The sequence below is a fragment of the Lutra lutra genome, chromosome 16 (genome assembly GCF_902655055.1).
Source record: "Lutra lutra chromosome 16, mLutLut1.2, whole genome shotgun sequence".
NCBI lineage: Eukaryota > Metazoa > Chordata > Mammalia > Carnivora > Mustelidae > Lutra > Lutra lutra.
The window spans coordinates 34736387-34752317 of record NC_062293.1 but is presented as its reverse complement, the minus strand read 5'-3'; the positions used below and the strand labels follow the sequence as shown (position 1 = coordinate 34752317).

General features: G+C 33.7%; 1 protein-coding gene across 2 annotated transcripts in view; it reads right to left on the bottom strand.

Annotated features, from left to right (window-relative positions):
* BRIP1 (BRCA1 interacting helicase 1) overlaps positions 1-15931 on the bottom strand; it is a 188318-nt gene that overhangs the window by 83888 nt on the left and 88499 nt on the right. For both annotated transcript variants that reach the window (XM_047707226.1, XM_047707227.1), the window contains exons 11-14: positions 11830-11984; positions 9173-9338; positions 8935-9075; positions 5886-6047 (exon numbers count right to left, since the gene is read on the bottom strand). In XM_047707226.1, coding sequence (XP_047563182.1) covers positions 5886-6047; positions 8935-9075; positions 9173-9338; positions 11830-11984 — 624 coding nt within the window. The remainder of the gene's footprint in view (positions 1-5885; positions 6048-8934; positions 9076-9172; positions 9339-11829; positions 11985-15931) is intronic.

Genomic DNA, 15931 nt, shown 5'->3' with positions numbered 1-15931 from the left:
CCTGGGTGGACCTGACTTGATCATGTAAAATCCTTAAAAGATTATTGCCTTTCTGAAAAGAGACACCCTTGTTGGCTTTGAAGAAGCTGCCATGTGGTTGAGAGAACCACATGCCTAAGACATCAGGGCAGCCTCTACTTCAACATTATAAAGCAATATATGAAAAACCCACAGCTAACATCACACTCAATGGAACAAGTCAGGAATGTCAGTTTGTACCCCTTCTATTCAACATAGTAGCTTCTATTCAACATAGTAGTTTAAGATCTAGCCAGAATAATCAGGAAAGAAAAAGGAAATAAAAGATATCCAAATTGTAAAAGATATCCAAATTGTAAAGGAAGAACTAAAATGATCTCTGTTTGCAGAAGACATGATCTTATAAATAGAAAGCGAAAGATTTCCCACCCCCAAAACCCACCAAATATAAAGCATATAAAGCAAATAAATTCAGGCAAGTTTCAGGACACAAAAATCAATGCAGAAAAATCAGTTCTCTTTCCATACAGCAGCAATGAACAACTGGAAAAGGAAGTTAAGGAAACAATCCATTTGCAACAGCATAAACAAATATACTCAGAAATAAATTTAACCAAGGTTAAAGAGTTGTACCCTGAAACTACTAAACATTGCTGAAAACAATTAAAGAAGACATAAATAAATGGAAAGACATCCCATGTCCATGGATTGGAAGAATTAATAATATTATTAGTAATACCACCAAAACAAAATATAGATTCAATGCAATCCCTATCAAAATCCCAACAGCATTCTTTTGCAGAAAAAGAAAAAATATCCATCCTAAAATGCACTAGGAATCCTGAGGAACTCCAAATAGCCAAAACAATCTTGAAAAAGAACAATATTAGAGGGTCTACACTTCCTGATTTTATTTTATTTATTTATTTATTTTTTGATATATGTTCTTTTATTTGTTTTATTTTTTGGTGTTTATATTTTATTTATTTTTTGTTTTTTTGTTTTTTTTAATTTTTTATTTTTTCAGCATAACAGTATTCATTATTTTTGCACCACACCCAGTGCTCCATGCAATCCGTGCCCTCTACAATACCCACCACCTGGTGCCCCCAACCTCCCACCCCCCACCCCTTCAAAATTCTCAGATCGTTTTTCAGAGTCCATAGTCTCTCATGGTTCACCTCCCCTTCCAATTTCCCTCAACTCCCTTCTCCTCTCCATCTCCCCTTGTCCTCCATGCTATTTGTTATGCTCCACAAATAAGTGAAACCATATGATAATTGACTCTCTCTGCTTGACTTATTTCACTCAGCATAATCTCTTCCAGTCCCGTCCATGTTGCTACAAAACTTGGGTATTCATCCTTTCTTTTTTCTTTTTTTTTTTTTTTTTACAGCTTTATAAACATATATTTTTATCCCCAGGGGTACAGGTCTGCGAATCGCCAGGTTTACACACTTCACAGCATACTACTACTACTACTACTACTACACTACTCACCATAGTACATACCCTCCCCAATATCCATAACCCCACCCCCCTCTCCCAACCCCCTCCCCCCATCAACCCTCAGTTTGTTTTGTGAGATTAAGAGTCACTTATGGTTTGTCTCCCTCCCAATCCCATCTTGTTTCATTTACTCTTCTCCTACCCCTTCAACCCCCCATGTTGCATCTCCTCTCCCTCATATCAGGGAGATCATATGATAGTTGTCTTTCTCTGATTGACTTATTTCGCTAAGCATGATACCCTCTAATTCCATCCACGTCGTCGCAAATGGCAAGATTTCACTTCTTTTGATGGCTGCATAGTATTCCATTGTGTATATATACCACATCTTCTTTATCCATTCGTCTGTAGATGGACATCTAGGTTCTTTCCATAGTTTGGCTATTGTAGACATTGCTGCTATAAACTGCTGGGTATTTACCCTAAAGATACAAACGTAGTGATCCGAAGGGGCACGTACACTTCCTGATTTTAAAACTTACTGCAAAGTTGAAGTATTTGAAACAGTAATGGCATAAGGATAGATTTATAGACCAAGGAAAGAGAATAGGAAGTCCACACTTAAGTCCTTGCATATGTGGTTAATGAGTTCTCAACAAGGGTACCAAGACACTTCACTGGAGAAAAGAGAATCTTTTCAACAAATGATGCTGGGAAAACTGGGTATCCACATGCAAAAAAAAAAAAAAAAAGTGGACGCGTACCTCACACTATATATAAAAATTATCTTGTGGTGCCTGGGTGGCTCAGTTAATTGAGCATCCAGCTCTTGGTTTCAGTTCAGTTGGCGATCTCAGGATGGCGGGATCAAGCCCTATGTCTGGCTCTACACTCAGCACAGAGTCTGCTTGTCCCTCTGCATCTGCTCCTCCCTGTGTTCTCTGACTCTCTAAAATAAATACATAAATAAATAAAATATTTTAAAAAAATTATCTCAAAATGGTTAAAAGATCTAAATGTAATAGCTAAACTATTGAGCACTTAGAGAAAACATAGGGGGAAATCTTCATGATATTGGATTTAGCAATATTTCTTGGTTATGACACCAAAAGCTGAGATAACAAAAGAAAAAACAGACAATTAAACTTGATCAAAATTTCACAATTTAAAACTTTTATTCATCAAAGAACACTACCAACAGAGTGAAAAGACAAAGAATGAAGGTAATATTTATAAAGCATATCTCTGATAAGGGATTAATATATAGAACATATAAAGAACCCCTAAAACTCAACAACAGAAACAACAAAAACCTGATTCAAATATGAGGAAAGTACTTGAATGGACATTTCTCCAAAGAAGATACACAAATGGATAATAAGCACAACAAACATCACTAATCATTAGGGAGATGCAAATCAAAACCACAAGGAAATACCACTTCATACCCATTAGTATGGCTATGAACCAAAAAAAACAGAAAAAGACAAATGTTGGCAAGGATGTGGAAAAATGGAAATCTTTATGCAGTGCTGTTTTCTAAATCTAAAATCGTACAGTTGCTGTGGAAAACAGCATGTTGGTTCCTCAAAAAGTTATACAGAATTACCATATGATACAGCAATACCATTTCTAGGTATATATCCCAAAGAACTGAAAGCCAAGAGCACAAACAGGTATCTGTACACTGATGTTCATAGCAGCATTATTCACATTAGCCAAAAGGTGGAAACAACCCAAGTCACCATTGAGAAATGAATGGATAAACAAAATGTGGTACATGCAGTGGATTATTCATCCATAAAAAATAAAACTCTGATACATGCTATAACATGGACGAACCTTGAAAACATTATATTAAAGAGAAATAAGTCAGTTACAAAAGGACAAATATTGTATAATTCCATTTACATGAGGTACCTATGACAGAAAAATTCTTACAGACAGAAAGTAGAATAGAGATTATAAGGGACTGCAGGGAGGGGATCTAAGGAGCTACTCTTTCATAGTTAGAGAATTCCTATTTGGGATGATGCAAAAGTTGTAGAAACGGACAGTTGTTTATGGTTGCATAAATAGCGAATATATTTAACGGCACTAAACTGTATACTCACAGAATGGTTAAAATGATATGTTGTATGTTATGCGTGTTTCACCACAATTTTTAAAAAAGAAATAACAATAAATATTAGAGGAATAGGTCAAAGATTTGAGAAGCCTCTGAGGTATAGGACTGAAAAGTGAGAAGTGAGGAAGGGGACTGCTGTTTTTCATCATAATCATTTTTTATTACTTAATTATGTATAAGAATTACTTGGGCAACAAATTAAACTTTTAAAGCTTAAATAAAGAAATTATAATAATTCAAAAATGAAAAACTGGAGAATTTTTTATATGTTTTATAGAGAATTAATATCCATGTGATCTATTAAAAGTCATACAAATCAATAAAAAAGATAAATATGGTACAAGGACAATAAATTAGAAAATAAATAAGCAAAACCCCCAGAGAACTATCAATCCCACTATTAATAAAAGAAATAAACTAAAACCAAAACAAAATATTTTTGAAAGCTTATTTTCTGTATCTTCCCATTGTTTTTTGTTGAAAAGGTAGGAGCAGAAAAATAATCCATTTGTTAAGCCAATTGATAAACCTGCTAAAAAGTATACTTAAATGTTAGGCTCTGTAGTCACCCAATAATCATCAATTTTTTCAGAAACTATAAAATTAATACTGTGCTAAATCTATTCCAAAAATTAAATTTAGGAGGTAACATTACTTTTATATTTAGAGTAGTTACTTTTCTCCTACCAAGTGATATATTTCACCTAAATATATTAAGAATTAGAATATATTTTTAAACTACTGAAATTGGCTAATGAAAATTTTATTATTTGAGAAAATAATAAAAGATACCAAAAGATATGGTTCATTATTCAACAGTCTCTTTTTTCACTGTAACTTTTTCAATGGCAATTATTGTCAATTTTAATAACTTTATATTAGATTTGGTTTTCCTCTATATACACAAAAAATAGAAACAAACAAACAAACAAAAGATACCAAACTACTTCCTAGCATATAAAGAATCATTCTTACAATGCCTTTGAAGCCTAGAATATGAAATCTTTCATTTACTCAACTGGGCATTTCTGGCTCACTTTCTGGGATTGTTACCGAGATTTTACTCTTCTCTAGTTCCAAGCTTTTTAGTTTTCCTTAACATAGCTGCTTGGTGTAATAAATGTTCAGACTCTGGGATAAACATTGCTTTCTATTAAGAATTTTGAAGATGTTTATGTCCACTTTATTTTCGGATGTTCTTGAAAAAAAAAAACCTATTTGATTCAATTTCTTCTGAAAGCAATTCCTTCAATTTATCTACAGGAAGACTAATTTATTGTCTCTGTTTAATAAAGTATGTGTCTTAGTCTCCTTCGGGCTGCTATAACAAAAGACCTCAAGGTGGATAGCTTTTAAACATAAGAAATTTATCATGTACAGTCCTAGAGGCTGGAAAATCCAAGATCAAGGCACCAGCGTGGTCACATTTGGTGAGGGCCCACTTCCTGGTTAATAGCTGGCACCTTTTCTCTATGTCCTCACATGGTGGAAGGGGCAAGGTTTCTCTCAGATCCTCTTTTGTAAACATTAATCCTATTCATAAGAATTCTGACCTCATGACTTAAGCACCTCCCTAAGGCCATACTCCTAATATCACCATCTTTAAGGGTCATTTGATAAAGTCTTTTACTCTCAGGAATTATATGTGGTTTTAATGCTGAATATTAGGACTAAAATACACTATAGAACTAAATTTTACACAAGAAAATATTATTAAAAATCAGAATGACTTTAAAAGCTAGAAAAATATCTAGCCAAATACATGAAGTAAAAAACACGAGTAACAAAGGAAGTCTGACTTTAGATTCAGATGAATGAAACATTCAAAAGTATCATTTATGGGGCGCCTGGATGGCTCAGCGGGTTAAAGCCTTCAGCTCAGGTCGTGGTCCCAGGGTCCTGAGATCAAGCCCTGTATCAGGGCTCTCTGCTCACTGGGGAGCCTGCTTCCCTTCCTCTCTCTCTGCCTGCCTCTCTGCCTACTTGTGATCTCTCTCTGTCAAATAAACAAATAAAATCTTAAAAAAAAAAAGTATAATTTATGAAAGTGAAGAATGCTTTCCTTAAGCTATGAAAAAATCAAGCTGTCCCTAAATAAAAATAATGTACACATAAACAGTCCTTATATAACTAACCTTGCTTGAAGACTTTTAATCTCTTAGAATTTCAAGTAAAACAGTGATTGAGCAAGCAATATCTTAATAAATAAGTAAAATTATATATGATGCTTAGAAAACTAATTCTTCTGTTGCTTCTGAACTCTGAAAGCGTATCATGGTAATCCCGTGTGATTTTTTAAAGGCAAAAGAAAAAATAAATGTTGCTTTACCTTGTAAGATGGCAAGAAACACAAAATTCCTTGGCGCACAGTATGACACACAGATAACAAAAGTTCTCCCACTTCATCCTGGAACTCAAATGTTTCTGTGTGCTGGAAGGTAGCACAGAGATTCCGACCCTTGGGGCCTGACCCAATGGTGCCTACCCAAACCTAGAATATAAATATGTCATATTAGAGTCATGCCTAAACTACGTAAATTAGCATTTAGTTGAGAGCCTTAATTTTATGTATGTCAAAAGAAAATCAAGCAACAAGTTTAGCGGAAATTTATTTTTAAATTGTTGCTGTTTTTCAATTACCATTAATTATATATGTATATATCTAATTTATAGAAATTTTACTTTAAGCAGACCACTTACCACTTACAATAAAAGCAAAAACTTTTACTTATCCACTTCCTCAATAGCTTTACAAAACTAAGCATGTAACAAAATTTTGTGGGATGTGAACAAATGAAATGAGTAAATCAGAAATGATTCCAAACTCTTATGAGATGTACAATCTGCTGTAGGTAAGCCTCTAAGACTCAACTATGACAAGAGCTAAGTACATTCAATATTAATATACTTAACAAATTTACAAACTCATTGATGCTCAAAGATCTATAGTCTTAAAATATCAGACCCACCAAATTTTAGTTATTTGCAATTGCTCTACATTCATATAGACCTAGCTTTTGTATACTTAATTTGACTAAGAGAAAAAAAAATTATTAGTAATCTAAAGACAATAAAGGCTTCAGATTGTTGAAAAATGTAATAGTCCTATATTTTCAAATGATGATCTCTGTCTGTCAAGTGAATAAATAAAAACTTTAAAAATAAAATAAAATAGAAAAACTCAAAAAAGCCAAGAGTTTATTCTTTAAAAAGATTAACAAAAGTAATAAACTCAAATTGACACTGATTTAAAAAAAAAAAGTAAAACCAGAAAATACAAATTGACAATATCACGTAGGGAATAAGGAGAACATGACGGCAGAACCCACAGATATTAAAAAGACAACAACACACTTCACAATAAAATACAAATTTTTAAAGTTGGGGGAAATATTATAATAGAATTCAACTGAGGGACGCCTGGGTGGCTCAGTTGGTTAAGCAGCTGCCTTCGGCTCAGGTCGTGATCCCGGCGTCCTGGGATCGAGTCCTACATCGGGCTCCTTGCTCAGCGGGGAGCCTGCTTCTCCCTCTGCCTCTGCTTGCCACTCTGTCTGCCTGAGCTCGCTCTCTCTCCCTCTCTCTCTCTGACAAATAAATAAAATCTTAAAAAAAATAATAATAATAATAGAATTCAACTGAATAATTAGCATTTTTCCTATTATGACCCCTTGAGATTACAGGCTAAATGGGCTTTTATGTACTAGATTGGGAACATAAAGTCTATAACAATAGTCTTATGAGAAATATATCTTCATTTTTATTAATGACTTCCCATATTTATTTGGACTTCTAAAAAAGGCAACTTAAAACTACAGAACATAGAGAGCACTTGTTATGATGAGCACTGGGTATTCTATGTAAGAGCTGAATCACTAAATTGTACACCTGAAACTAATATTACACTGCATGTTAACTGGAATTAAAAAAAAAAATCTTTTAAGAATGTGGAACTTGGGGCACCTGGGTGGCTCAGTAGGTTAAAGCCTCTGCCTTCGGCTCAGGTCATGATCTCAGGGTCCTGGGATCAAGCACCCGCATCAGGCTCTCTGCTCAGCAGGGAATCTGCTTCCCTTCCTCTCTCTCTGCCTGTCTCTCTGCCTACTTGTGATCTCTGTCAAATAAATTAATAAAATCTTTAAAAAAATGTGGAACTTAAAAGTGTTACACACACACACACACACACACACACACGCCTTCAAAAGGAAAAAAAAAATGTGCAATGAGATATATCTTGCACCTATCCGAATGGCAAATAAAAAGATAAGAAATAAATGTTGTTGAGGATGTGGAAAAAAAAAATGTGGAACATATATTTTTTCTTCACTATTGTTTGTAGCAATGTCTCTAAAAAGGAGCAGTCTGGCACTATAGAAAGCACAATTCTTGGTTATATAGGAGCTTAACATTCAAGGTCCCAACATACTAAATATTACAAGTTCCTCCCAAGTAATTGTGAAAACTAAAAATGTCCCTACACATACACCTTGGTTGAAAACAACAGCTTAATGGGGCATCTAGGTGGCTCAGTCAGTTGAGCATCTGACTTCAGCTCAAGTCATGACCTCAGGGTCCTGGAATCAAGCCCAGCATCAGGCTCTGTGCTCTCCCTTCCCCCACTCATGCTCTTTTTCTCTCCAATAAATAAATAAAATTTTTAAAAAGAAAAAAAAACAACAGCTTTATAAAGAACTAGAAATGTGTTAGGTGCACAGGTGCTAAGTATGTAGCATCATAAAATTACTTCATAAGAAGAAGCAGAAGGTAGACTGACAAATAACAATTCAAATGTTCCTAGAAAATTAAATAACATTTACGTGGTATTGTTATAAAACATTAAAATCTTAAGTTATAGGACTCATGAGAGTACTTTTAATTCATTTCAGATATTCAAACATATGCTGAATACTTGCTATATATATGTACATACATATGCGAACACTATTGTTCAGTATTAATCTAGGTGCACTGGAGGACTGGGGACATAAAAAGAAGAATAAGGATATACCACTGTCTGTTGGAAAAGAGAAACACATGAACAAATAATTATGCAATAGGAACTATGGCAAACACACTAAATTTTTGTTTTGTTTTTAATTCTCATTTTTAAAAACCTAAAACATACTTAAATGAAGAAACTGCAATATAATCTTTCCATCAAAAGTGTCTATTTTTACTCACTGAACTGAAGGAAAGCTATTTATCAATATTTCCTTCTGTTGGCATTATCAAACAGCTGACAGATTTTTCTTCTGTTCTAAAGCTAAAATGTTGAATTTCCTATTAGGTTATGTTAGTATTTCAGGTACCTTCTGATTTTCTTTATTTAAAATTATATTGCAGCAAAAAGACCGAGAGACTTCAAAAAACATACTAACCTGTGAGTTATTAATGATATGATTAGCCTCCAGCTGGATAGTAAATGTAACACCAAGTTCTGATGAAAAGGATTTCATTGGTGATAATGTCCCAGATGTCAAAACAATTGTCCAAACTCTGCCATTAATATCTGAAAAGGCCTAAAAAGAAACAATATTAGATACATAAAATCATCTTTACAAGAGAAAAACATTGAGCAAAATGACAGAATTTTCATTTACAACATGATAGGCTTACCACAGCTGGATTTAAGCACCAAAAGTTTAGCACATGAACTGCAGTTTTCCTTCTTGAATGTTTCTTATTTTTTGCCAGAGCAAAGAATCCATTTTTATCTGAAGTATCAATCTGATTTATCCAAGAAAAAGTCTGTTGAATAGCAACTTTATAATCATCTGCAAATCTGGATGAAAATAAAATGGTAATTAGATGGCAAAACTTTATGAAACACATAATGTCCCAGCTACATAAATATAAAAATTGACTGAATTAAAACCAAATTGAGAGTCCTGGTATTTTCCCACTCAAAGATAACATCTTCCCCACCAACAACCCCCACCGCTAATTAAATTCAGTAATTCTGATAGAAAATGAGCCATTAAAACTTACAATCAACTTCCTCTTAGAGGTTACATATTATCTAAACATTCATCCCTTAGTATTTACCATCTCCATGTTCAAACAATACATAAATCAAAGGAAAACCGGAATTAAAATCCAGGTCTCCGAAATCCTAGTCTAGAGCTCTTTGCACTCTGTGTTACATTATCAGTCACAAAATAGATAACAGTTATCCTTAAAGAAACTAAACAGTGGATTATAGTTTTTTATTACTTTTTCATTACATGAGAAAATTGAAAGAATTTTTACTCAAAGTTTTAAAAGTTTAGGAAACCAGTTATAAATTTTAAGTTCCTTTATAATATGGGTTTCAGTCTTCATTAACTTTTAATGAAGGTATTGATCTCTGTGATTCCATCCAACTTAAAATTTCTTTCAATAAAAGGCTATGCACACTTGAGTTTAAACAGATTAAAATATGGTATTCTCTACCATGCCTTCACAATAATAGTGACTGTTAAGAGACATCAGATCTCAAAGTTCAAGTCAGGGACCCTACAATACTTAGAGAGAATTTTATAAAAGTACTGGGAGCTAAAAACTATAAAACATTTAGAAGAAAACATGGGGGGGTGGTGTGCCTGGGTGGCTCAGTCAATTAAGCATCTGCCTTCTTCTCAGTTCATGATCCCAGGGTCCTGGGATTGAGCCCCTTATCAGCGGGGAGCCTGCTTCTCTCTCTCCCTCTGCTGCTCCCCTGCTTGTGCTCTCTCACTCTCTCTGTCAAATAAATAAATAAAATCTTTAAAAAAAAAAAAAAGAAGAAGAAGAAGAAAACATAGGGGAGAATCTTAATGATACCAGATTTGGCCATATATACCAAAAGCACAAGCAACAAAAGAAAAAATAAACTGGACTTCATCAAAATTAAAAAAACTTTTGTGCATCTAAGGACATTATCAGAGAGTGAGAAGACAACCCACAGAATGGAATATATGTGTAAAACATATATCTGATATGGATTAATATGTAGAATATACAGGTAACTTTTACTACTCAACAACAACAAAAAACAACCCAACTCAAAAATGGCATAGTACATGAATAGACATTACTCCAGTGAAGACATGTAAATGGACAATAAGAACATGAAAAGATGCTCAATAACATTAGCCATTAGTGGAGGGTAGAATAAATCAAAACTATAAGCAGATACTACTTTATACCTATTAGGATGGCTATTATTCCAAAAGTCAGAAACAAGAAGTATATTTGGCAAGTATGTCAAGCAACTAGAAATGCTGTGCATAGTATGGGAATCTAAAATGTCCAGTTGCTATAGAAAATAGTCTGTTGATTCCTCAAAAAGTTAAACACAGAATTAGCATATGATCCTGAAATTCTACTGCTAGGTATTTACCTGGAAAAATTGAAAGCAGGGGCTCAAACATACTTGTACATCAATATTCACTGTACCATTATTCACAATAGACAAAAGGTAAAAATAATCCAAATGCCCATCAAGGGATAAACAAACTATGGTATGTACATACAATGGAATCTGACAATATTCAGCCATAAGAAGGAACGGTATTCTGATATATTCTGATATATATTACAACGTGGATGAACCTTAAAAACATTATACTAAGTTAAATAAGCCAGATGCAAAAGAACAATTATATGATTCCACTTTGTAGGAGATACCTAAAAGGGGCGCATCCATGGAGAGAAAAGAAGAGAGGTTACCAGAGGTTGTGGGAAGAGGGAAATGGGAAACATTATTTCATGGGTATAGAGTTCCTGATAAAGTTCTGGGAATGGATAGTGGTGATGGTTGCACAACCATGTGAAGACACCTAATGCTGCTAAAATGTACACTTAAAATGGTCACAATAGTAAATTTTATGTTCTGTATATTTTACCATAAAAAATTGGAACCAGATAGTACTATAATTCAGTGAAGGATTGAGTGAGGGGAGTTAACTGTTTCTCATTTTTCACGTTTCACTAAATAGAGGCTTTACACAATAAGAGACTTTCTGACTATCCTTAAAACCTAAATATTTAAGTTCAGTCATGCACAATTATAAATTTAATACTGCATTAACTTAAAAATGTATTTAAAATATACCTACTTTTTTATTTCAATACTCATTTTCATTTATAAAAACTAATTTCAATTGACCAAAGTCTGTACCAACAAATAAGAACAATATTTATACCACTTCTTTACAATGAACCTAGATACTCACACAACCTAAACACATGCTGGCACCCAATAAAACTACTATTTTTAGAAGGGAAAATACAAGTCATATATAGTTACTAACCTGCTATTTTGCCTAAAAAGATAGTCAAACACCATAAAAAGTCCTTTGAGCATTATTTGAGTTGATGCACTAATAATCGGTACTACTCTTGCCTCCTCTTTACCATGAATTGGTAAGACTTTTTCTTCTTTTTGAAGAACAGCAGAAAAATGTCCCTATAAGAAATTACCATTATTAAGTACATTGCAGGAAATGGGAAGAGGAAAACAAACTTCTAAAAACCATAAAACTCAATGAAGTATACATTGAAATTTTAGGCAAACATTGTTAATACACAAACAGTATGTTTTAAGTTCCCACATATTCCCTCAATTGGCACCCTATACAAAAGTACCTCTTTAAGTCTCTCATACCACCAAACATACATTTTACTTATGCATTCTCATCAATATAGTTATATCATAACTTTTTATTAAGTCAATATTTATTTTTAACAAAATTGTGATTATATATATTATTATGGGTTAGCTAACCCATAATTATGTGGGCTTTCTTATATAACATTTACTTTTAATTTACTTTTTTTAGTGTTTATGCTTAAATCAACCTTTTTTTTTTTTAAAGATTTTATTTATTTATTTGACAGAGATCACAAGTAGGCAGAGAGGCAGGCAGAGAGAGAGAGAGGAGGAAGCAGGCTCCCTGCTGAGCAGAGAGCCCAATATGGGGCTCGATCCCAGGACCCTGGGTGCCCCTTAAATCAACCTTTTTAATAAATTGATCACTTGTTAAAAATAATAGATAGATAGGTAGATAGATGATAGATAGATTGCCATATATTCCCAAATTCTCTTCAAAGTCAAAGACACTTTAACAGTAAGTAATACATTTAGGAGCTTCATTACTTCTTTAGGCAATCAGTATATTATTTAGTGCCCTTCAAAAGTAATGAACTAGGCATGCCTGGCTGGCTCACTTGGTATATCATGCAACTTTTGATCTCAAGGTTGTGAGTTCGAGTTCTATGCTGGGCATAGAAGTTACTTTTAAAAACATAAAAACAAACCAAACAAACAAAAAACAGTTAAAAAGGACTAAATAAAAATGTATCAAATGGTTTCTCCAAGAAGAGCTTAAAAGATTTGATATACACGTAAATGCCTGAATTACCTCCAGGTAGTATTCCAATGGTGAGAATAATATGACTACATGACAAGAAAAAATTTTTAAATGACTCAAGGAAACAATACATGCTACATACAAAATGTATACTAACTGGCTCATTTGTTTTCAGGTGGCTCTTAAGCTTTAATGTTCTGAAGTCAGATAGCAGTGACTGTTGCATAGTTTTGTGACTAAAAACTACTGAATTGTATATTTTAAAGGGTATATTTTATGGCATGTGAATTATATTTCAATCAAACTGTAAAAAAATTTAAAATAAAGAATTTTAAAACAATACAGTAGGGGCATCTGGGTGGCTCAGTGGGTTAAGCCTCTGTCTTCGGCTCAGGTCACGATCTCGGGGTCCTGGGATTGAGCCCCACATCAGGCTCTCTGCTCAGCAGGGAGCCTGCTTCCCCCTCTCTCTCTGCCTGCCTCCCTGCCTACTTGTGATCTCTCTCTCTCTCTCAAATAAATATATAATCTTAAAAAAAATACAGTAGATATATTACTAAATGATGTAACGCTAATAACATAGTGTCTTTTAAATAGCAATAAGACCAGGATGCCTGTTTCATTGCCTGTGATAAACAATGCAGTGGAAGTTTAAACCAACAAAGAAATAAATGGAATGTGATGGAGTTGGGAAGAAAGAAAATAATCATTACTTATAGACAGTATCATTACATAGAAAATTTAAGAATCCATAGACAAATCTGAAAGATAGTTGAGCAAAGTGTTGACTGCAAGATAAATAAATAAAAATCCACTACCATTTTTATGCAGCAATAGCTAGAAAATGCAATTTTTTAAATACATCATTTGAAAAAGAAACAGAAACTTTAACATAGTTAGGAATAAACCTATCCAAAACACCTAAAACTTTTAAAAATGAAATAACAAAATTTTATTGAGATGTAGGACATAATCAACGAAGAACTTTATACATCATGTTTGTGAATGGGAAAACTCCTGTACTATAAATAAATAATTCTTTCTAAATTCAGTGAAATTCTAACCAAAATTCCAACAGAAATTTTCATGGAAATTTGCAAACTAATTCTAAAATTTATTTATCCCAAAGGAAAAGAACAAAGTGAGGAGATACTACCAGATATCAACATTTTTTTTTAAAGATTTTATTTACTTATATGTCAGAGAGAGAGAGAGAACAAGAGAGTGAACACAAACAGGGAGAACAGCAGGCAGAGGCAGAAGCTTAGCAAGGAGCCTGATTCAGTACTTGATCCCAGGACCCTGGGATCATGACCCGAGCCAAAGGCAGATGTCCAACCAACTGAGCCACCCAGGCATCCCGATATCAACACTTTTCTAATGCCAGAGTAATTAACAAATATGAGTTTAGATCATAGAACAAAGTCCAGAAATTTACAAATAAATGAAAATCAGATATGTGGCAGAAGTGTCACTACAAATCAGAAAGAAATGGATGAACTATTTAGTAAATGATGCTGAGAAAATTATCCATATGGAAATAAAATGGATTTTCAATTCACAATATAAACAAAAAGGAATCCTTCATTGATTTTATTAAGAAAAAATAACACTTTTAGAAAATGTAGCACAAGATAAGAAAAGACTGCTTAAACTAAACTCAAATATAATTCATAAAAAAATTCATAAAAGATATTAAATGCACTAAAATAAAAACAACTTTTAGAAAAATACTCCATAAATAAACCACAGACACAAGTATATACATGCAATGCAATAAGCAACAAAGAATTAGTATTTACAATACATAAAGGAAACAGCAACATATAAAAAGATATAAAAGATATATTTTTGGGGCACCTGGGTGGCCTGCCTCTCTGCTTACTTGTAATCTCTATCTGTCAAATAAATAAATAAAATCTTTAAAAAGAAAAAGATATATTTTCAAGGATGTTTATAACAAAATTTTTTCTTATTCTGGGAAAGCTGGTAACAACTTACATTTCAAATGCCAGATTAATCAAGTAATTTAGAATATATGCACTCACGAAGCGCCTGGGTGGCTTAGTTGGTTAAGTGACTGCCTTCAGCTCAGGCCCTGGGATCAAGCCCCGTGTTGGGCTCTCTGCTCAGCTGGAGAGCCTGCTTCTCCCTCTGCCCCATGCTCTGTCTCTCTCTCAAATAAATAAATAAGATCTTAAAAAAAAAAAGAAAGAATATGTACACTCACAAAAATCCTACACTGCAATTAAAAATCACGTGAAAGGGGCAGCTGGGTGGCTCAGTCATTTAAGCCTCCAACTCTTGGTTTTGGCTCAAGTGGTGATCTCAGGGCTGTGAGATGGCAGTCACTCAGTGCAGAATCTACTTAAGATCCTTTCTCCCTCTGCTTTCCCCCCACGCACCCCCAGCCCCCGTTATAATAATTTTTTCATTTCTAATTAATATTTAAAAAAATAAAAATCATGTGAAAGATCTCTGTTAAAACAGTACTCATAAGGGCACCTGGGTAGCTTAGTCAGTTAAAAATTCCACTCTTGATTTCAGCTTGGGTCATGATCTCAGGGCCCTGAGATTAAGCTCCTGAGAGGCTTCATGATCAGTGGGGAGTCTGCTTGAAATTCTCTCCCTCTCCCTCTGCCCCTCCTTACAATTCACACATGTGCTCTCTCTTTGAAATAAATAAACCTTTAAAAAAAAACAGTACTCATAATATACCATTAAATGAAAAAAGTGTACAAAGAAATATGAATCATAGAAATCAATTTGTGTCAGGTAAATATATGCATAAAATAAGACAGCTGGATACAAATCCAAACGTTACTAATGATCATCTTTAAGCTTATGAGTTTTCTTTCCTTTGCGCCTTTTGTATTTTCCAAGTTTTTTCCTTTGATGTATATTTATTTGTACATTTTTATTAAATTATAATATATATATATATAATGCACTAGTCTTAAGTATACAGCTCACTAAACACACATACACACACCCATGTAACTAACACTCACTCAGGACACAAAAACATTCCTTGAATCCTAGA